The sequence below is a fragment of the Scomber scombrus genome, chromosome 1 (genome assembly GCF_963691925.1).
Source record: "Scomber scombrus chromosome 1, fScoSco1.1, whole genome shotgun sequence".
NCBI lineage: Eukaryota > Metazoa > Chordata > Actinopteri > Scombriformes > Scombridae > Scomber > Scomber scombrus.
This window is the reverse complement of record NC_084970.1, coordinates 7699646-7724289: the sequence shown is the minus strand read 5'-3', so window position 1 is coordinate 7724289 and position 24644 is coordinate 7699646. Positions and strand designations below refer to the sequence as shown.

Here is a 24644-nt window from a genome sequence, read left to right as displayed (position 1 = left end):
TTTGCACTTCTTTCAGTGTGTCCTACTTCATCAGACTTGGTATTTGATGAAAATGTATTGACTGAAATTGTATACATGAAACAAAATTGCTTAATGTAAAAAAAAAAAAATGTAACGACAGATTTAAAAAAGAAAAAAAAAATAATATTCAAAAATACTGAAAACTAGAAAAATAAAAACTAGCTATACTTTTAGGTTTTTACAGATGTTTAGGTGAACAATGTGTAAAAAATTAGATCCTCACAACCGGTTATAAATGTTGGAATTTAAATAACAATAACAGCTGCATGTGGTGAAAAAAGAACTGACAGTGAAGCAGAAATAAAGTCATTATAGGCATTAATAGTGTTAATGAATGAGAAATATAATGGTTACATGTCGTGTAGTAATGGAGAAGAGGTATTAGAGGGATAACTGCAGTCTCCTATCTTTATCTCCCTCTTATTTTCTTCTTGGTCTGATCTTCAGATCTTGATCATGTTAAGAACATTTTTCCTCATAGTTCTGAACACTTCTATGCAACAGAAATATTGCCAACGCACCCCAATAAGACCAAACAGCAAATCCAGTCACCTCTGACTTAATACATTTAGATATATGCCTGCAATTGAGCATCTTCATCCACACCTTCCAGCTCCACATTCATTTTGTTCCATATATTCACTTTGTTAAGTGGCTTAATATAACCCAATTTTCTAACACCGAGGCTTAGGTCCACTACAGAAGCTGTGGGGTCCAATATCTATAACTGCACCTCATCAAAAGGTGATAAGGAGAGACAGAGAGGACAGTGGTGGCCTTGTCAAAGTGAGAGGTCTAGTGAAAAAAATAGTAAACTGCAGAGCAATAAGAGGTTGGATATTTGTGAGGAAACAATAAGTGTCATAACACAATATAGTATGAATTTAGTAGCTTGAGGGTCTCATTCTGAAAGCTGGATCTAAATTCTTTAAGGTCCTTGTTTGGTCAGGTTCTACTGAGACCATGTGTGATGGATTATAAATGTGAAATCTGCTGTGTAGCCTTATTAAAAAATACACACATGGAAATATTAGAACTCATTTGTTAATAGCCAGGAAAGATGTGCTGTCTCATTGTGTGTGTCAGTGTGTGGTAATGGTCCACTGATGAAATGTTGCATTTTTGTGGAAATGATTGAGCTGAAAGTCTGTGGAGGTAAACTGATGTGATGATGGTGTGGGGAGGGGATGGGGGGGGGGGGGGGGGGGGGGCGGGGGGCACAGTGAGACATCACCTCTCTCGTCGTGCTTTGGTCTATGGATGGGAGGAGCATCATAACATTACACCGCCTGTAGGACGCAGAGCTGCAGCTCGGAACCGGGCTGAGAAACCTAAACCAGTCGGTACCGGTCCTGGGTGGAGATAAAACATCCCGGATGTGGGGAAGCGGCGTCTTGTAGTTCTACGTCGGGTATTAGAAGCCGTCTTACATATACATGCGTAACCTACGTATTTAAATATGATGTAGCGGATACGCACTGGCTGGACAGGCGGTGGAGAGAGGTCGCTGACGGACTGTGCGTAATGCTGAGTGGACAGCAGTGTTTCTAGCTGTGTTTTCCTGCCTAAACGGGCTACAGACAAAGATTCGCACTTCTCCTGCAGTGCAGCTCGTCATCATAACCAGATGCTCTCCTCCGGACCGGACCCGTTTAGTTTCATGACGTCCAACCCGACCGGAGCCTGAGCCGAAGGATGCAGGTTAAAAACCAAATCTGCACCGAGCGGAGCAGCACCGACGACCCGGAGCAAGATGACAACCAGAAGAAGACCTCGTGTTTTTCCAACATCAAGATTTTCCTGGTGTCGGAATGTGCGCTCATGTTGGCACAGGGTACCGTGGGCGCTTATTTGGTGAGTTTCATCCAAAAAACACAATGTTGCTGTGAAGGGATTGTCGTATCTCTTGTGTATCTCAGGTAACATCGGGTTAACGCAGCGTCCTTCAAAAGCAACACCGACACCGGTACAGGCACAGGCAGTGAGTAACGATGCGCCGCCGCAGCTGATGCGGTTAATAATCATATCATTCTGATCACATTACAATGATCACATCCTCCAGTAACCATGGGACGCGCTGCTTTCACTGATTGATGAGTTGCTGCGTATTATCCATCAGGCCTATGCACCATCTGCATGACACAAAACGCGTCACAGCAACCGTAGGCTCCACGTTGTTTGGAGGATGTTATATGCGTATATATATGGATGGTCTGCTGGAGAGCAGGAGCAGGTTACGAAACACCGGCCACTAGGTCGATATAACCTGCCGGCTTTGCTATATTCTGCACCCATATGCCTCAATAATGCAGGAGGCCTCTGACACTGGAGGATATAGGCCTGCAGGATAACGTGAAATAGAAAGGAGATGACGTGATCTCCAGCACAACAGAAATATATTGGATTTTCACAAAAGCTCAATTTTAATGCCTTTCCCTATACATGCTTGTACACAGCCTGTATTGCCAGTGCAGTTTATATCCTGTGTTATTTACTGCGTTGCTATCATCAGATTAATTTCACGCTAAAAGAGAGTGAGCTCTATCCCGTTCATCAACATATAAAACTGATTTTATGTCTGGAAGATTCAACTTTCATTTCGTGCATGCAGGGGTGAGATTGATGCATCTCCTCTGTAACAGTAAACCTCTGTGAAATGCAACGGGAGTAATGACTGCTGTTTGTGCCTCAACAACAGCAGCTGTTAATGTGTTTCTGTGGTGATGTCTACCTACATTAGTCAGAGTTAGCACAACCAAGTTATTATTATGACGTGTGCTGTTGTAATCAGGAGTATTATGTGTGTGATCAAAGCCAATTCCCCCGATAGGTGTCAGCACCTTGATTCTATAAATAAATGTAGATTAAAAGCAGATGATGAAGGACAGAACACTTTTACTTTAGACCTTTTTCTGGATATACCACTGTTTGTAATGTGAAGCTAATTAGAAATGTTTTCTTTCTAGCTGAACCAAAAACAACATGGATAAGGAAGGTATTTTATGAGAGGCAAGGTCAAAGGTCAAGAGGCTTCACTCTCTCTAGATCCACCCCTCATATGGGTTCAGCTTTTGGCAATTTATTAGGACGAGAACAACAACCAAAGGCCTGAATTGTGTAGAAATACAATTGGGCTGGTCTTCAGGAACCAGTCATACTGTGCATCATCACAGTTCCTTTTGTAGGAAAAAGACATTCGTCAAGCAAAAACCCAACATGTTCTTCCATTTTGTTTGCCGTGCTGTTGTTTGATAAGGATCACTGCTTGGCAGAAACACCACAGAGTCAGATTTAATTTTTTTCTTTTTTTTTGCATGAGCCACAGATTTAAAGTGCCATAATATTTTGCTTTAAGACTGCAGTAGAACTTCCTCCTTGAAAACAGCATCCAAAACCAAAAAATGCACCTTTAGCAAATCTCTCAGCAGACAAAAGCACCTTAGAAGCACTGCCTATCCTCTCTTCTATTAAATACTTTCTTGTTGTCACCCTTTTTTTCCCCTTCTGTTTCGAGGTCATCTGCTTTCTTGGTTTCTCTTTCTTTTTTCCTCATCAACAGTGTGCATTTATTTTCAATGGCGCAAGTCATATTTCACTTAAAACTAAACATTTGGAACAGGACAGAGGTATAATAGCTGAAGGTCATCACTCTAAGTACAGCAGGACCTGAAATGACTGTTGTCTGTAAACATTGGAGCGGACTAAGATGTCTAAATCTGAAATATAAAAGGAAAAAGCATCTATTCTTCATCAGCGCTCAGTGTCAGCCAACATACATACATATCATCATACGTAGTTAAATATTCAGGAAATGTAAACTAAATGTCACTAATTGTCAGGCTGTATCATCTTGTGTGTCAGTTCCACCATGTGTGAGCTGACAGATATGGGTTAGTGTTCCACACTTGAAACAATAAACCTGTGAAAGTCATCTTCTAATTTTAGAGGTGAATTACAGATGGTTTGTCCTTTTATGGACAGCGGTTGGCTGCCGGTTGTATATCCGTTTTGACTGCTGTCCTGATATGTCTGGTGGTGGTTCACAAAGGACAGACTAGGGAATGATTAGGCTGCAGGAATGGTGAATATGATGACCCACTGATGATACATGATACACGTCTTTTTGACACTTTTCACATACTGTACAGTGTATACTGTATATAGCAAAGAACACTTATCTGGACCACAGTCCATCATTTCAGTCTGGTTATGTTCAAAGCTTTTTCCTTGAGGATAAACATAATCCATGTCTTTTTGATAAACATAGAACTTGCAGTACTGGTTTATCCAGAAGCAGCTCTCTCCTACCACAACACCTTTAGGACGTGCGTTTCTGAAAGCTGAATTTTTATTCAAGAAAGAGCAGCTTTTTCTGTCATCTTTGTGTTTAATTTTTTTTTATTTAAAGGGGGAGTCAGTCATTCTGGAGAAAGATTGCTGATATTGATATTGAAATAAAGACCCAAACAAATACACCTTCATGCTCCTTCAGAAGCTCTGCCCCCCAAATTCATGAATGCGCATTGCCAAGGTAACGACCAAAAGAGAAATATGGTCAAATCAAGAGCATTGCATCAGCTGTAGAGTCACTTTTGTTCGTCTTATACATTATCGTAAGTGGGGAAGAAAATTGTCTTATGTGAGCACAGCAATCAAAACTCACCGCTTCTTCGCGGCCTCTACATCTCTCATTCAACCTGCGTTCAGCTACAGCTGAAATAACAGCGACCGGACCAACTAGCTTCACTGGGCTGACTGACAGCACAAATTTACTGAACCAAAATAGTTTGAATGACAGTTTACAAGTTCAAAACATATATAGCTGGATATCCGTGCAATTTAAGCAGCTGCCTGCTCAGATTTAGCTTTATAAATGAACAGAAACAGACTCTGAATGTAAAAAAGCACAAAGGTTCTCTGTTAGACTGTCTTAGATCCAGTGTGGATTGATACAGTTGATAAAATAGAAGTGTATCTGTTCCATGAGAAAACACTTTGTATGTTTGTTTTCCATTGAAAGAGCCAGAGATGTGTTTGAACAATGGACATTGTTTCAGCACACACGCAGAACAGACAGCTAACAGACTGTGAGGAGATGTTTGCTGAATTTGACAAAACATGTATTGAACCATCTTTGTCCAGAATCACTGACTCTACCTTTAATTTAAACATTTTAGACATTCAGTCTTATTTAACAAGGATTATAATCGTACTGTAAACAACACAACACTAAATCAAGATTGAGATTTCACAATGTGACAGTGTGATATACACAACAGCTCTGTGTTCTTTATTTTAGGTTTCACAACAGCTATGCATTCATACATATTGTATGACGGATTAGAACAATAAAAAACTAGAATGTGCAACTTTTTCTCCTATATCACACTTTATGCCCAATTTATGCTTTGATAGGTTTAGTCACAATTACCATAAGTGGTGCATTGATAAGATGAATGGATATTATAAGCCATTTTTTGTTTCTACAACCTTACACAGTCTTTGCTAAAAAAAATGTTTTCATCTGGAATTGCTTCAGGACATCTTGGTTGCTTATAGTATTGTGTACCATTTGCTTTGGATGAGTATTTAATGAAACTTTAAAATAAAACCTGAGCAACACATGTAGGAGATCTACCGCACATTCAATTCAAGAAGCCATCACTTACAGAGAGCTGAAAAACACAGCTGGTACGACGTGTTTGTGTCCGCTGCGTAATTAGAACAGCTGCATGAGCTTTCTTGCCTCAAGCCACACACGTGCACATATCTCAGTCTCTCAGGCTGGCAGCAGGCTAGCCTCGGGGATGCTTTGAAAGGAGGAGGAGTATGAGGATGAAGATGTTGGAAGCAGCTCACCGTGCAGATCGGCTCAGCTACTATGTGTCTCCAACAGGTTGCTGTCTCTGGTTTGAGCTCTGAGGTAGTGCCAAACCGTGGCATTTCATTAGTAAATAACAACTGACCCAGTGTCCGGCCTATGAAATAGGAAATATATTAAATCTATAGTTCTGACAGGTTAAAACAGGTTAGAATCATTACAGCAATGAACAGTGTTAAAGCTACATGAAATCAAGTGTGTAAACCTGCTTTAAAAGGTTAGCAGGTGGGTCTGATGTCATTGGCAGTTTTAAATGGCTGCTAGTTGTAAAAGCCCTTTATAACACTTGCTTTCTCTGTTTCGCTCTCTCTCTTCGGTAGGTAAGTGTTCTTACCACTCTGGAGAGACGCTTCAACCTCCAGAGTGCCGATGTGGGCGTCATTGCCAGCAGCTTCGAAATCGGCAACCTGGCCCTCATCCTGTTCGTCAGCTACTTTGGCGCCAAGGCCCACCGGCCCCGCCTGATTGGCTGCGGTGGGATCGTCATGGCGTTGGGGGCATTGCTGTCAGCACTGCCTGAGTTCCTAACTCATCAGTACGAATATGATGCCGGGGACTCGTGGCACGCCGAGGAGGGCAGGGACGTCTGCTCCAACACCTCCAGGTCAGAAAACCGAGACTCTGGGTTTAAATGTGGCAACCGAGCCAACACCAACATGATGTACCTTCTGCTGATCGGAGCCCAGGTTCTGCTGGGCATCGGAGCCACACCTGTACAGCCTCTGGGAGTGTCCTACATCGACGACCACGTCCACAGGAAGGACTCCTCACTGTATATAGGTGAGTAGCACTGAGCTACACATGGTGCACCAAAGCAGATTGTATTTTTGACTGTAAACCAATTTTTAACACATAATCTTCAAGCTGAAACACCACCATAGCTGACTTAAACAACAGCTTTTTACATTTTAGCTCCCGTCACTGATAATGAAAGCTCAGCAATGACATAGTTTACAGTACGTTAAGCTTACTAGAAGACCTCAAAGCCACACAAAAAACCACAAAGCATAAAAAATGTGTTGTAAATGGATGGTTGCTGAGCTGTTCACCTTTTCAATAATATATAGATCTAGTTTTGTACTAAACATATTCAGAAAGAGAGACTGAACATCACAAACAGCAAAGTACAACAGCACAAAGAGTGATGCAATCGCTTACTGATGTGCTTACTGGAACTGTTTGACATCATAGGAAAAACACTTATTTGCTTCCTTGCTGACAGTTAGAGGATGAGATCGATCTCTCATGTCTGTAAACTAAATATGAAGCCAGAGCCAGCATGCAATTAGCATTTAATGAGCTGTTTCCCCCCCCCCTGCTTCCAGTCTTTGTGCTAAGCTAAGCTAATCACCTGCCAGCTCTAGCTTCGTATTTCATAAATATGAGAGTCTTCATCTAGCTATCAGCAAGAAAATGAAAAACTGTATTTCCTGAAATGTCAAACTATTTCTTTCTTGATGTGTGTTGGACGGAGACGCAAATGCTTATCTTAAATCATCTGAAACCTTTAAACCTGACAGTGGTATTGGCTCACTCTACGTAGGTCATATTGTCGTCTTTTTGTGGTCTTTGAAAGGACACATGACTACTGATGTGTCAGGAATGATCTCTTTAATACTCTAATACACTGTTATTGAAATCAAATTTGCGTCTTCTGAAAGGCAGTTGAATATGGTGCTGGGTGCAAATAGCAGCACATTCAATGACACCAGATGTCCGTCGTTCCACACCAGCAGATGGAGTGTACGGATGGGGGTGGAAGAAATGATGCAGTAAATAATATTGACTGCAACATCCAAAACAACGCTGGCTCTGGTTAAACTAAAATGCTAAACTACACTGCTAATATTCGAGGAAGAATTTGATTTAGAACCAGTCCTATAGACAAAAACACTGATCCCTGGTTGCTTCTTTAAGGTTCCAGTAAACAGGAAGTAACACTAAAGCTAATATAGCATAATAAAAAAAAGTCTCTACAATCATAGTATCTATCAAAACAAATGGGATGATTATGTTGCCATTATTGAATGATTGTAATAATAATCATTCACGTGTGCACTAAATGATCAACACAGTTATATTAAACTAAAGCTCATTTATGTTACATTAGTACCGTGTACCCCTTTTTTGTACACAAGAAAAATAAGAAGGTCACTGTTCTTAAACCCTTTTGATTACATTCGTAACCTTGGGCTCATTAAAAGTGGAATTCTTTGCGTTTTACAACCAAAAGAATCAGAATTGAGTATAAGTGATTCTGAAAATAATGACACCAAGGCTCAAAAATCTCACGGGGGAGACAGTGTCGCTTAAGGTTAATGGAGTTTCTCATTATGACACTATTTTCTTGATCATTTTTTAATCATGTTGTTTCCTACCGCTCACCCACCTGTTTTTCTTTTTATGTCAAACATACCAGAGATAAAAAACACTTTACTCCTGGTGTCCCAAAGAGAGCAACCTGATACTGGTGTCAGCACAAGTGGAAGTCTTATTTGGTCAATAGAGTTACTATTATTATACTGGAGTCTAATGCCAGTGTTATGGTGTGTATGTGTGTGTCTCTGTTCATACTAAATCTGATTTTCCCTGTTTTCCATCTACATCTAAATACTATAATTAATAGGTAGGATAAAACATCTGTCCTGGTGTCATTGTGGTGCACATGAACACCTCACATTACACATAATGCAGTAATTCTTTTGCTGTTTCCAACTACAAGCACACCAAATGTTATGCCTTGATTTTGTTCATGATTATTAAGATACTCTTTTCATTTTGTAATGCTCAGATAATGAGTTTGGCTTTTGGATGGAAATATGTCCTAAAAGGGGGAAAGGCCACCAAGGCCCAAAAGGCATGAATCCATCAATACTTAGGCTATTGTTCTTCCTTTTTTGCTGAATAGTGTCATGCACTACACTGTTTCTAGCATTACAGTGACGAATCCGTGCCATGGATATACGGATATAGATAGATTGACCCACATTTTGTCGTGGCCCCATATCTGCAAAATAAATTCCCCCCTGGCTCACTGCTGAGTTTATAGATAATGGGTGCTATGGCAAATGAGAGTGTGAGGTTAGAGAAGCAGTCCTGTGTCTTCACGCATTTCCCTGATTGAATCAAAAGTTTCAGCTTTGCTAGGTGCCCTTGAGTAAAGCATTTTATTCCCAACTTCTGGAAATGCTCAGTGACCAGCGGCAGAAGTCTGTGCTTACGCTTACAACAGAAACCAAGAGGTCAACACAACACGCATTACAGCCCGTCTGCCAAAGTTGCCAAGGCAACAGTGCAGAGAGCGACACTGAGGCTGTGTGCCATTTCTGTTCCTCACACAGCGCAGCGACCTGCGAGCAGCAGAGCTCCATCTGGGGAGATGGAGAGGCAGAGAGAAAGAGAGAGAGACACTTGTTAATACCAAAGAAAAAAAGTATAGAAAATGATTAAACCTTTTATTTTTAAAGGTGCAGAATATATTAGTAGCAATATATTATCTTCTGATTAATGAGACATTTTAGTTATTGTATCTGCAGTTCTTCTGTGACTGTGAATGGAGACAACATGTAGGTGCGCAAGATTGCAGTACATGCTGGACACTATACTGTATGTTTAATGTATTAATGTCTAATAACGTATACGTCATATTTAACCTTAAAGTGCTGATACATCAGGAATTTAAAGCACAACTACAGTTTTTGTCTATATCAAATATTATGCTGTCCTTCTAGCTCTTCTGCTGGTGGATTCATTGATTTACCTTTATGGAATAAACAATGGCACTTAAAGATTTAAAAAAAATAAATAAATAAAATACTGCTAGTTGCTGTCTGCCATGTGGCTAGTTGTACCCCCTCACAGGCTTCTCTCTTAGTCCTTGGTGAGTTGCATTGTCCCTGCTAGTGTCTCAGCGCAGACCTCTTGCAGTGTGAGGAGGCCTGTGGCTGTTCTGTACATGTTTGGATCTGTACAGTCTCTGCCAGCAGCACTCAGAGTGGATGAGAGCAGAGTAGTGAGGGAGGGAGGGAGGGAGAGAGGGGGAGGGAAGAAGGGATGGAGGAGAGGAAGGAGAGCAAATGAGGCTAGCACAACACCCAACAACCCACCCTACCCTCTGCTTGGCAGGACACCAACTTGTACCAGATGCCTGATGTTATATAAATTGTAGAAAATCCAAAAGGAATACACAGCATGGATCCATAAAGTAAAAAAAAAAAAACTTTAGGAAACCAAATTCCCTGTATGTATAAATGTGATTGTGTTTGTCTGTTCCTCTTAGTGCCGTAATGGACTGGATCTGACAGTCAAATCAGTCAACCAAGGACATTTTCTAAATATAGTCCTTTAAAAAGTAGCACAAATTGTTCCATGTTTAACAATCTTAAGCTATTTAGTTTGGAAATATGCACACATTGCATTTTTGACAGATATCTCCTGTCTGAGTGGGTACCTCGGCCACTGTTGTATGTCCTATTCAGCACAGCCTTTGCCAGCCCCCTAAGGAACTGCTTCTTTCATAACATCCCCCAAAGCTTCTTCCTTTGACACTTACAGATAGTCTATTATTCTCCTCTCCTCCACCCCCTCTCTGTTCTCTGTTTTTTTTGACAATAGAGGCTTGTTGATTGTCATGGTTACCTCCTACAATGTGACTGCTGGGCCGTCTGTTGTGGCTCGGTAATTGCACGGAGCCCGCTCTTTATACAGTATGTACGTGTGCGTGTGTGTTATGTGTTTGTAGCGTTTCTTAGTATTTCTGCTGCTTCCTTTTTCACAGTCTCTAGGCGGTGGCGTCGTTTTGATGAGCTTGGCGTGTAAAGACAGTCGCATTGTAAGAAAACCCCCCTGAATAATGCAATGTGACAGAGAAGCAGTTAGGAGTTGTTTAGCAAACATCTAACCGAATGATTAAATATTAAAACAGCAGCTCTCTACAGGCTCGCTAACAAACCAGATGATAGGAGGGAGAGGCTTCTCTGTTGTGGCCACATCTTCACCCCCGAACAGATCAATACTGCCTGAATGAGAGATTGAAGATGCTTGGAATACTCAAGAGTGAAAAGCAGGAAACACTTACCAGTTGTCATGGCAGAGGTCCGCCAGCATGCACCTGCTACAGTACTGCAACCTGCTCTTTCTCAAATGTTGCGCAGGCTTTCACTTAGTGTGTGTGTGTGTGTGTGTGTGTGTGTGTGTGTGTGTGTGTGTGTCTTAATCAGTGTGAACAGCAGAGAAGGCAGCAAGCTGGTAAAAAGAAACAGAGACTTTTTTTCCCCCAGTCAGCTGGCCATCAGATCATTTGTGCTTGTGCCTCCTGGCAGTTGAGAGGAAAACAAAAATAGATGTAAAATTTGTAGTAATGCAGCAGTGATACACTGCAGCACAAGCAATAAAGAGTCAAGCTATAAGAGTCCAGAGCTTGAGACTGTATGATAAACTAGGAAATAGTCTTGGAAACTAGACTGAGCGTCTGCCAGCAGCAGCGCTTTGAGCTAAATGCTAACATCAGCAAATTCACAGTGACAGTGCTAGCATGCCGAGGTTAAGCAGGTATGTTGTTTACCTGGTCCACTATATTATACATTGTTTAATTAGCACTTAACATAAAGTTCAGCTGAGGTTGATTTGCAGTGTTTTTTTGACCTGATGATGACACTAGATGGAAAGTGAAGGGATCAGCAAAACATTCAATTGAATTCTTATGGGAATATGAACATCTGCATCAAATTTAATGGCAATTTATTCATCCTATTTATGGTGATAAACCCAGCATGTCAACATTATAGTGTCAGACAAAATAGTCAGGGGATCATCTGTAGGCTCCACCATGAATGTGAGCACAAAATTTCATGTGAATCCATCCAGCAGCTGTTGAGAAATATCACTCTGGACCAAAGCGATCGACCGACTAACAGACCGACCCACATTCGCATCCACAGAGCCATGGCGCTAAAAACAGCAGCTACAGTTCATGTACAGTGTGTTCTGTGTGTGTGTATGTGTGCACACTGCATCCCTCCACATTAAAGTTAAAATGTGTCACTTTCTATTTGATACTGAAAGTCTTGACCCACGGTAGATGATCTCATATGCTGTGATACTTCCCCGACTGAAGTTAAAAAATGGCTTCCTACAGAAAGACAAACCTGCTCCTGAACTGGATTGTAATTGGATTATTGATTGCTGTCTACTGCTTGACTGATACGCCACGCTAAGGCAACTAACCTTCTATTGTGTTGCTCACCGAGCCCCTTAACAGTGAAGCAGCTATTCAATCAGAGCATTCATGCATTGTGCCTTCTTTTTTTTTTTTTTTTTTTTTTTTACAGTAAAGTAGCCTCAAATAGTTTCTTCTTTAACCCTTAATGGGGTACAGTATGCGATGCTGTGTAAATGTTTGTGTCCTGCTAATGGAAGATGTAAATCTTGTTTTTCTACACAGTCTACAGACGGGTCTTTTGTGAGCACCATAGCAACACTCCTGTGTATTGACTCAGGAAACACTTCCAGCTTTACTCACATTTGTTTGCTACATCTCAAAAGTAAAGTTCCCTGATCCCTGGAGGATGACACCTGAAGACTTTTCTACTAGCACCAGCAGCAATTCAAAGTTTTCACGTATCCACTGCAATATCTCAACATCTACAATGGATGGGCACACAATTTAGTACAGACATGGATCCTAAACAGTGCATCTTAATGGCTTTGGCCCAGTTTGGGCTGTGGCACCACTGTGAGTTTGAAATTTAGGGTTTTAAGTGAAATGCCTCAACAAATACTGAAAGAATGACCATGACATTTGATACAGACATTAACATTAATACATTACACTCTGTTTTATGATCAAATACCTACAAAACCTGTTAGAATTTTTTTTATGGTCATGTTAATTGTATGTTAAATGTTTATTACCATTTAGCTCAACAACACTGCTTTTATGTTCATACAGCCACAGATTCACTAACATGGCAGTAAGCGCTTAGTCTTGTTGTTAGTGTGTAGTTTTACTTTACATTTACAGTACCTCAGACAGAGCTGGACAACAACAGGAATGTTTAAGAGCTGCAGCACTGTGCTAAATGATATTAATGTTATTTTGCTTGAACAATACAGCAAAAATAACAGTACCCTGCAGTACAGGAGAGTAAAGGAAAAGAGCAGTCCATGGACCCTGAGGAGTCCAGCTCTGTAGCCGTTGGGTCAGCATCTCTCTTCTTTCCTCATATCTTAGCCTCTGTTCATCGCTGTAATGCGTGTAATGAAGCGCTGTGAGGCTGCATGTATAGTCCACTGCAGCAAAATGTTTTTACTCCAGTGGAGTTATTACTCTTCCTCTGTAGGACAGCAGTGGAAGGAATGGACGCTGACTCAGCGCACACTGTCCGTTCAGACCGGCCCAGGTTGTTTTATATGTGCGCCTTTTATGAGCACCTTTGCCGGGATACAAAGTGCCAGTGATTGAACTGTGCCATAATGTGAGTCTGAGTGAGAAATTATTCACGCACTGGCCTTGTGAGCAGGTAGGGTACAGTGTGACCTTGCCTCTGCTGCATACAGAACACTGAAGAACAGATAGCATTAGCTTCATGTTAGACCATCGTCACCTCCGAAAATGCCATTGTTTATTATAGACATTTTTCATTAAACAAAATATAACAGTACTAAACATTACATGACTGGTATCATAAACACTGACTACATTTTATACTGGTTTATGTTGTTATTTGGGGGTCTAGGCTACCCTCCACTACATTCCGGGTTTTAACTACACACTAAGGAATGATAAAAATAGAACAGCTGTACATTGTGATAAGGTCTGTAGCCAGAATTGATTTACATTAGTACAGTACGGTTCATTCTCCAGTCAACCACATATACATTTGCTGTCCTTTTAGACTTGACTAGTAGATTAGTATATTTTAATGGAACTTTAAGGCCAAAACATGAATTAGGTAAGATGAAAATAAAAATAAAGAAAGAATTGATCAAAATTAATTTCAGCTGGTGTGAAGGAGGCTTTGAAACTGCATTACAGCATTTAAACCTTCACACGGGGAAATACAATTTACAGAAAATATAGTGCATCAGTTTAAATGAAATGAATATCAACTAAAATATGCAAAATGAAACAAAAAAATGTGGAGACCATATTTTTGTTCCTAGCTAAAGCCCTGATTCTCATGCAAATAAAAGTGTCCTGTGATAAATTGTAAATTTGTTGGTAGTGTGTCCAAGATGTGCTAATTTAACCATGATATACCTGAGGCTGTAGTTTTGTATATGAGTGTCAATATGAGACAATAAAAGTCACAACAGCCAAATCTCCAAATAACAGAACTTCTTCAATTTGACAAATTACAGCAACATTTGTAATAAACCTTATCTTCAATAGTAACATTTTTCATTTAGGAACAAACCCCAGCCACACTGTAGACTCAAAACTAGTCCAGAATTGCGTCTCATTATGTCAAAACTCTCAGACACCAACTTGCAGACCTATATATATATATATATGTGTGTGTGTGTGTATATATATATATATATATATATATATATATACAGCATTAAACCTGCCTCCGTCTACAGTCTTAGTACTGTAAGGAGGAGCTGTCAAATCCTCTGCTAGCTCTCGGCTTAAGTGGAGTGTCTCTACCTGCCATTTCCAAATGGCTGGGTCAGACAGACAGAGACCGAGCTGCCAGAGTTATACGTGGCTCTCTACGTTATCTCTCAAGCTCTTAAGTCTTCTCAGAGCATTTGTACTTTAAAGATGATCCTGTGAATTAAACATTTCTCGTATAATTAGTTTCAGTCACCCAGCTTCATGTCACACAAAGTCACTTTGGCAAAGCCTTGTGTCAAATGAATGGATGAATTAATTAATAGAATACCAGCACTTGTCAAAAAATAAATGAATCTATTAAATGTTTGTTGTTCAGCAGGACTGTGCAACCTTGAGCGTTATCTATTACAAGTCTTATGTTCATTACCAGCACTTAGACACAGCCAGAACATTCAGAGATTAAATACTGTCAAAAGGGAACAACAAAAGCCTGTTTCTTGGACGGAAACATTTTATAGCACACAGCATGTGCTTTTAAAACATTGTGGGCTGAGATCTTTAACTTAGATGTCAGATTTCATTCCGCTGAGAGTTTTTCTACCTTTTTTTCCCCGGTGATGTTCTTTTACTAGTGTTACACTGGATGTGATGTTTTTAATCTAAAATAAGGAAAATTTAATTAGCACCTGCCCGTACAGTACAAACATCTGAGGTGTTCAGTTCATCATAAGTAGTTCAAACATAAAACTGATTTTGTTTGAGGAAACTAAAAATGCCTAAAATTAGATGTAGTGTTTTATAGGATCATTTGATAAACAAGAAAGTCTATTTTTGTAGATGAGACTGTGTTGTTCAATAAATAACAGTTATGTAATGGTAGATTTTATGTAGTTTTATATTTTTCAAAGAATGCATATACTGCATGTTATACTGTTTTAGAAAGGGATGTCTTCAAATATTTCCCTGCATGGCTACAGGCGTCCTTCTTCTAATCCAGTCCAGCTTGCGAGAGTGTTGTGCTCTACTGAAGACACTGAAAACATCCACAGCTTTCATCTACGCTGAGGCAGAACTGCAATCATTGCAAAGTCAATAGGTCCACAGAGATTTATATTCTACCTCTAATGAGTAATAAAAAGTCCAGTGCTGTCCAAATCAATTTAAACAATCTTTTTTAATTTGTGCATTTTAAGACGTACATCACATACACACCGGGATTCTTATGAAACTATAAAAAAATCCTCTGGACATCACTGTTATCTGCTTGATAAATTATGAGTAAGAAGTAGTAAGAAGTTTTTTGTTTTATATTACACATTTTTAATAAGATTGAGTTAAATTATATTTTTCAGGATATGGATTATCTTATCTTATCTATAAAAAATTGAAAACTCCAGCAGCCAAGTCAAGCTTTGTTAAGTAAATATTATAGCTTTCATATTTGTAAAATAGATATTACATGAAGTTTCTGAAAAGGAATAATACAAATCACATTAACTGCCTTAAAATACAGTGTTTAAATGTTATAAATGACCATAAATACGGTGCTATAATATTTTTTCTTATCACAATAGAAAATTAATTCTTGTAAATATAATCCTATACAATTGGTAAATTTAAAGACAAAACATTGTGTGAAATGATAACTATTATACTATTATACTTACACATAATAATATTTTACTACTTTCAGCAGAAAAACCCTATGCATGTTTACTTATAAATACAGTAGTCAATTAAATACAATAATCAACACAGCGTGTATCTTTTTAACTATAATGTAGTTTTACTATATGGTTACCTCACTACATATATTCATCTAACACTGCCAAGAGCCTGCAGTCTTACGCAGTCGTGTTTCCAAGGAAATGGCTTCAAAATGTACCAACTGTTGAGTCCAAACAACAGACTGGCATCAGTCCTGAATGCTTCTCCTGATGGGTGTCTAGCAGCTGTTGCTATAGGATTATGAGCTTTCTGTCTTTTCTCACGGCACCACAAAGCTCACTGGTGACTCTCCATCATCATGCTTACTGCTGCTATTGTCATCAACTGTTTCACTTTGAAGGCTACTCCAAGCTCTTAACCAACACAGTAAAGCTAAGAGAGTATTGAGTCTTTGGTTTATTGTAGATTAGACTTGCCTTGACCTGACATTTTCAGCTGGTTCACAGCCATGTTTTGTGTGTGTGTGTGTGTGTGTGTGTGTGTGTGTGTGTGTGTGTGTGTGTGTGTGTGTGTGTGTGTGTGTGTATGTGTGTGTGTGTGTGTGTGTGTGTGTGTGTGTGTGTGTGTGTGTGTGTGTGTGCCAGCCCTTTCCTGTGTCACATACATTATGGATTAGTTGTGTTGTCCCATGTTTGTCAATGATTTGACCCCAACAGAAGGCAGAGTTAGATATAGGGGGGTGTAGATTGGTTGGTGTTTGAGTTGTCCCGGCTGTAACCTCAGACCTCCTCTGTCACCTGACTTCAGCCCCGCCGGCACCAGTGACTCTGCTGAAATGAACATAATGCATCTAGTTGACAGAGAAAGTCAGAGAGAGTGAGGCTGACTGTTGGTCAGAGAGCACTCGAGTCTTACTGAGCTGTCACAGTCTAATGTATCTTAGTGCAAGAAGAATAATGTCTGTGAGTATGTACTGTATTACTGTTAGAGGACTATTGTCCTATACTCTCTGTCTGTGCTACAGTACGTCTTAAGTTGTTCATTATGTTCAGTCTGCTCTTGAACATTGTGTGACTATGTTTGCCGACCTTCCACTTCCCAAGGATTGAGATATATTTATAGAACACACGCACACCCACACACACACACCCACACACACATATACACATACACACACACACACACACACACACACAGACACACACACACACACACACACACACACACACACACACACACACACACAGACACAAACATTATATATGTGTGTATATACTATAATTTCCTAATTTAGCAAAAACGATCACACCCCAATGTAAGGACACAAACATTAAAGGTTCCCTGTGGACTTGTTGACCACTAGTATCACTATGGAGCAACGTTTACAAGACCGGGTCATGTTTTGTTTGCATTATGCACACGCGTGAGTGTGATGCTGAAAAGTGTGCAAAGACGAGTAACAGTGTGCCAACAATGGCAGCGAGGAAAAAGATGGCAAGCTAGAAAACATTAATGTGCAATCCATGATTTAAAAATATTTGAAAGATCAATGAGATAAATCAATAATTCAATGAGAAGGAAGTGATTTTAACAAAGATGTATAGTCGACCTTTAAGCAAATGAAACCAACTTATTGGTGTTTTTCTGTTGAGGAGAATCTGAAAGCCTTAATCACTGTTCTATAAAAAGTACTCGTCCAGCCCAGACGTACATTAACTAAACTAAGAACTAAAAAAATATCATGTTGTGTAGTTGGGTTAGGGCTTTTGAGTGATTAGGGTCACTAATTATATATGTTTACTCCTGTCAGATCTAAAATGCGCACAAAAAAAGTTTAATTAAAAAAAAAGAAACAGAACTGGTTTTCCAATAGTGACTGAACTGAAACAATGCTGCTTTCTGGCTTATGAATGCATTATGGAGTCTTTATCTGTAGAAATGCATCGATAACACCATGAAAAATGACATCTCCATTCTGTTGTCCAATCACCACAGTTCCGATCACTGCATCTCTCAGAGAATAATTGACTGGCCAACTCATTCTGTCAGTAGGGAGTAGCCCTCTCTGCTCTGGGCTCCGTTATTAACAGTGAGCCTACTGGAGCTTGCTCCTATTGTTCCACCTACCACCAGCATGGATAACTGAGTTTCACATCCACACACACACACACACACACACACACACACACACACACACACACACACACACACACACACACCCACACACACACACACACACACACACACACACACACACACACACACTCACTCACACAGTCCTGCACAGTCCACTGCTGCTTATTGGAAACCTCTCAGCCTCTGGGCCAAAGCACGGCAGCTTTCCTCACAAGAGTAAGTCAACAGGAGCTGCTGTATCAGTGGTTCCTCGCTGCTCTTACATTGAGAACCCATTTCCTGCTTGATTATTTATGATCCTGCTGGTCTTAGATCAATTACGTTGTGCAACCTATGAGCTGCATATTACAGTGACAGTGAATAAATCTGTCAGTGGGAGACATCTGACGAGATTTAAAGTCCCTTGGCATGGGTCAAATACTTAATCTTTTCTTGAATAGAATACATTTGGTCCCCAATCATACAGTGGATTTAACAACAGAGAAGGGCACTCTTTGGTGTGAAGCTCCATCTTACCATATATTTGATAAAAGCGCAAGGAAATGAACTCTTTACATTATCGATACAATGCTGCCCTCTGCTGACAGATGAGGTGAAATGCACTTTGTTTGCTTATATCCAGGTATGTAGTTGTCTTATCACCTAACAACCAAGCTAAGGAAACTAAACTAATAGTTTAAAAATAAAATGCAGGTTTTATGACACTGGCCTTAGAAGATTGTCAAATTTTTGCTTTTTTTTTCAAACTGACTCTTTTATCTATGTTTATCTCTCTGTCTTGCAGGTATTTTATTTTCAACATTAGTGTTTGGGCCAGCCTGTGGCTTCATCTTAGGTTCTGTCTGTACCAAAGTCTATGTTGATGCTGTCTTCATCGACACCAGTGAGTATGAATTTGAATTTTGATTTTGTTCAATGTTTTTTCAATAGTTTTATGTGTATTGACTGTATTGGGATAAATACGAATAAACTATAAAAAGAGATACCATGCAGAAACATGTTCAATGTTGCCCTTGTTGTCCTTGTGCACATGACTTGTGATGTTTTTCTTTTAAAATGATGATAGTAGTCTTCATCTCCATTAACGACCGTGAAATCTTCCCACATCTCCTTTCCAGGTACGCTGGACATCACCCCAGATGACCCTCGCTGGATCGGGGCCTGGTGGGGCGGCTTCCTACTCTGTGGTGCCTTACTCTTCCTGTCGGCCCTCTTCATGTTCGGCTTCCCCCAGTCGCTGGACGAGCAGGACATGGACGGTGGAGGGGAGAGTGAGCAGGCCATGCTGCCTTCTTCCCTGACCTTGGAGTACCAGGGTTCTAAACCTAACGGGGCCATTCATGGCTTTGATATGAACAGTGGACTCTCAGTATGTGAACATCTGAGAGGTAAGGAGATGCAGAGAAGGGAGGGGATGGGGAGGAGTGGGGGATAATTCATTTAAGACGGTTGATGAATAAATAAGATTTGGTCAGTGAAATAACTAAAAATCTCAAAAAATATAATTTTTCTTGTCTTTCCCTCTCACCATTTATCCTTATTTTTCTGTTTTTCTCTCTCTGTACTTTCTCCTTTGGCACAGTAATCCCCCGGGTAACCAGGCACCTACTCTCTAATCCGGTGTTCAGCTGCATCACGCTGGCAGCCTGCATGGAGATTGCTGTGGTTGCTGGCTTTGCCGCCTTCCTGGGCAAATATTTGGAGCAGCAGTTCAACCTTACCACTTCCTCAGCCAATCAGCTGCTAGGTAGGCGGGTCATTACCTTGTCGGAGGTTGAGAATTGGGTTTTGATTTATGTACAGACAAGTGAAAAATTAAAGGAGAAACCAACCCAAAGTGTCTTAGGAAGGTGTTTGACCAAGTCTCTGAATGCTACTGGAGGGATGAACATCATTCTTCCAAAAGATATTCCCTCATTTAGTGTTTTGATGATGGTGGTAGAGACCGCTGTCTAACATGTCGGTCCAAAATCTCCCATAGATCTTCCGCTGTTCCGCTGAAATCTGGTGTCTGCGAAGGCCATAGCATATGATTCACATCATTTCAATACTCATAAAACCATTCAGTGACCCCTAGTGACTTATGGATGGAGGTACTGTCATCCTGGAAGAGACCACTCCAATCATCATAGGATAAAGGTCATTCAGAACAACTGTGTATTGATTTGCAGTGACTCTTCCCTCTAAGGGGACAAGTGGACCAAAATCATGTCATGGGTCAAGCATTCATACCTGTACTGTTTTCTGACAATGTCATTTAGGACCTCTTTCCCATTTATCTAAATGCAGATGCCACCTTAGTCACTGTTATCATTGAAACAGCAGCCAGTTGAGCAGTCTTTGTGACTGAAGCTCCTGCCATCTGTGCTCCAACAATGAATCCTGTTTCAAAGTCAATTATATCTTTTCATCTTGCCACCCTGATGTAAATTCAGAATCAACAGGGCCTGCTCAGCATGTTTATACATGCCACAGAGCATGATTGAATGTTAATTGCTTAATTATACCAGCATTTGCATCGGTTATGTTTGTCCACTCATTTACTCAGGTTTTTCTTTTAATTTGTCACGTGCCTGTAGTTAAAATTAAATATTTTTGGTAAATGTTTTATATTGTATTTTATATTTTGCCTTCTCTCTTTATCTTCCTAATTTAAAGTAATTGAGCTATACAAACTAACCAGTTAAGAACTGTAATGACTATATTTAAGCTGTATAAAAGACTCCTCTGCCAGTAAAAATTCCAGCGGACAGGAAACAGTAGACATCCTTGTCTTTCCCTCTCCAGGTATGACGGCCATCCCCTGTGCCTGTCTCGGTATCTTTCTCGGGGGGCTGCTGGTAAAGAAGCTGAACCTGTCAGCTCTGGGCGCTGTCCGCATGGCCATGCTGGTCAACTTGGTGTCCACTGCGTGCTACGTCTCTTTTCTCTTCTTGGGCTGTGACACCGGACCTGTCGCTGGGGTTACAGTCGCCTACGGCAACGAGTAAGATTTTTTTTCAAGAATTTCTACCAAAGAGCCACATTGGCCTTAGTGCTACTGTTATTTTTCATAAGTCACTGAATATCTTGTATGCACTTTCATTTCAAATATGCCAAAAATGTGCTGTTGTTCTTAAAATGTGATCTGTGAGATATTTCTTGAACAATGCAATGTATTGAAACTTGTTTCTTGTTAAGATATAGCTTATTATCATTTGTGTATTTCTACTGTTTCTCTGTACTTAAATACCCTGCTCCACAGTCAAATCTGGTTTATGTGTCATCAGATATGCTTTATATCTCTAATATAGTCCCAAATGATGCAAAACAGATCTAATCAATTTAAGTGTTTTACCTCTGTTGTTATGCAATCGACCCCTGTCAGAAAACACTTGCTTTGACATAACAACTGATGACAGTTTGTCATTAGTGAATCACGGTTGAAAAAAAGCTCACAGTGCCTTATGTAATTTAGTAATTATGTAATTTAATGCTGATTTACTTTCCAAAAACAAATTAATCTGGTCAAATTATCTACAGAAAAACATAAACCAATTTTTTCATCTGGTTATTTACATATGATATGAATAGAACATAATACATATAAACTGTCCCCTTTTTACTAAAATGACCTTTGACCTTTTCCGCAGGACGTTGAAGTCCTGGCAGCGACCTGAGTCACCGTGCATCAATAACTGTAACTGCTACACAGCATCAGTGAGCCCTGTCTGTGGTTCCAATGGAATCACCTACCTCTCAGCCTGCTTTGCTGGCTGCACCAAACCAGTGAGTTGAGATGACTGCAATGACTTGAATAAAAGGCACCATGCCAACCTTGGACACTGGAGAGTTCACACTCAATGACAGGGACAAAAAAACATATGTACACATACTTACAGTACCAGTCAAAAGTTTAGACACACCCTTGGATAAGAAAGTGTGTTCAAACACAAAGTTTACAAGATTTTTAAAGTTAAGTAAGAAGACATTTGTTACATTCTGTTCTCATTCCCATGTTTTATTAAATTTTTCCTCCTCACAAAAATTACTTTGTGTTTCAGTGACTCTGTACCCGCAGTAGGATAACTAATATCTCCTGTCTTTCTGTCAGAACCTGACCGGCTGTACCTGTATATCCAGCACCAGTGAAGAGGCGGTAGCTTTACCAGGGAAGTGTCCTAGTCCAGGCTGTCAGCAGGCCTTCCTCACCTTCCTATGTGTCATCTGTGTGTGCAGCATGATCGGAGCGATGGCCCAGACTCCCTCTGTCATCATCCTCATCAGGTAAGGACCCTCGTGTATTATACATGGACTGCCCACAAGAGGGAGCTGTTGACATGGCTGATCAATGGCAAAATGACTTCAGTCTGTAGCAGACCAGCGATTTGCCCTGGGGACACTGGTACAGATATAAAGGGAAACACGTGGCAACATGTTATAATAAATAATAAACAGAATATATGGATATTACCCAACATTAAGGCAGTAGACTGCTCGTATTTGCAATCTGGGTCATATTGTGATAGCTCATTCCTGATTGCAAATTAACATACCACTGAGGGACTGCATGAAAGTAATTGGGGTGAGGAAGGGGGCTGATTCTTTATATTTCAATTTATAAAAGAGCAGGACCCCAACCCACTCCACCCCCCATTCACTCTATTTTTGTTATTACAGACAGTTATTACAGCCACTGAATTTATTAACGCCCCCCCACCTCCCTCCATCTCAGATTCCAAGTAATAAAGATACATTTTAAATTATTAGATTAGATTATGTGTTATGTTGTGTAAGAGATCTGAATGTTCATCAGAAACCAATTACATGATGTCTGAATCTCATAACTAAGCATTTTAGAGACTGAAATTTCCAAAAAAGTAACAACATTGCTAAAAAGAAGTGCAAGAAAGTAGCAAAAGATAAATGGGTGAATGTTAGTGACTCGCAACCATTCTTAATTGGCAGGCGCGTGCCCGCTATCGGTAATTAGCATACTACCTCATCCCCCATTTCTCTTTATGAGGAAGGCTCTGTTGGAGCGGTGCAGCAGTAGAGAGAGTCGTCACTCATGCAAAGAGGACTGTGATGGTAAAAATGTAGAAAAACTTGTGAACAATTGTTTCAGAAGTAGAAGCCAGAAAAGGCAGATTTGGCTGGTAAACATGTCATTGGCACAACAGTTTGGAGCACCACTATCATACAGTATGTCTGTAACAAAATAAAAAGTTGGTAAACGTGTGGAACTGGTCTAAATAAATCTCTACTGCTGCACCAGGTGAGCATCGTCTTTCATCTCTGTCCACAACAGGCTGTGATGTAGTGAAAGCAGAATGCTCCTCCCTGTAATTTCATCACATTCATGACGATGATTGATGGATTACAACATCTTACCTATTAATTTATAATTAGTAAATAAATTAGTAGTTAATCACAGCCTAATCACTTTTTAAACATACTGCTTACACTGAATAATTATTGACTATATCAGTTTCTAAGATAATGGGATGTATATGATTTGTGCGTATGCATGGACTAAGGCAGTTCTAAATTATTCACAGAGTAAGAACATATTAATGAATCCTGGATTTGTGCTTAAAACATTCATACACACTGTTTGTGAATGAGACCCATTGTTGTTTCTCTGTTTTCAGAACTGTAAGTCCAGAGCTTAAATCTTACGCCCTTGGAGTTCTGTTCCTGCTCCTGAGGCTGATCGGTAAGAAACTTTCCTTTGGTATATTTCACATTCTGACATTTATCTATATATTTAGAGAAACAATCCTTTGTTCTTTATTTGTAGTTGTATACATTTTGTAAAAAAGTCCGTCTTCTGCTTTGTTCTGTTGCTCTGTGACGTAAATGTCAGAGCAATTTTTCCTTTTGGTTTAAGTGGATTTCCACAGTCTGTCTGTATGGATATAAAGGCAAGCTGAATTCAAACTGTTACTCTTTTTGACCCTTTGACCTGCTGTCTGTCCACAATCCCATCCTGCCCCAGGCTTCATCCCTCCCCCTCTGATCTTCGGCATGGGCATCGACTCCACCTGCCTGTTCTGGAGCTCCGTCTGCGGCGAGAAGGGAGCCTGCATGCTGTACGACAATGTGGCCTACAGGCATCTGTATGTCAGCATCGCCATCGCCCTCAAGTCGTCAGCTTTCATCCTCTACACCACCACGTGGCAGTGCTTGAGAAAGAACTACAGGAAATACATCAAGAACAGCGAGGGTTACCTCACACCAACTGAGCTCTTCGCCTCCAATGTGACTCTGGACAATTTGGGCAAAGAGATCACCCAGAACCCAGTCAACAGGACAAAGTTCATATACAACCTGGAAGACCACGAGATGTGTGACAACATGGAGTCCGTTTTATAGTGGCGGCCTGCACTGGGA

At 40.2% G+C, this 24644-nt stretch overlaps 1 protein-coding gene across 1 annotated transcript; it reads left to right on the top strand.

The window, feature by feature from the left end:
- Window positions 1-1716: 1716 nt before the first annotated feature.
- LOC133979636 (solute carrier organic anion transporter family member 3A1-like) lies at window positions 1717-24626 on the top strand. The gene is made up of 10 exons (XM_062418199.1): window positions 1717-1875; window positions 6223-6682; window positions 19054-19152; window positions 19388-19657; window positions 19852-20016; window positions 21057-21255; window positions 21902-22037; window positions 22363-22535; window positions 23903-23967; window positions 24250-24626. The coding sequence occupies exons 1-10, from the start codon at window positions 1717-1719 to the stop codon at window positions 24624-24626; spliced, it is 2103 nt and encodes a 700-aa protein (XP_062274183.1).
- Window positions 24627-24644: the final 18 nt, after the last annotated feature.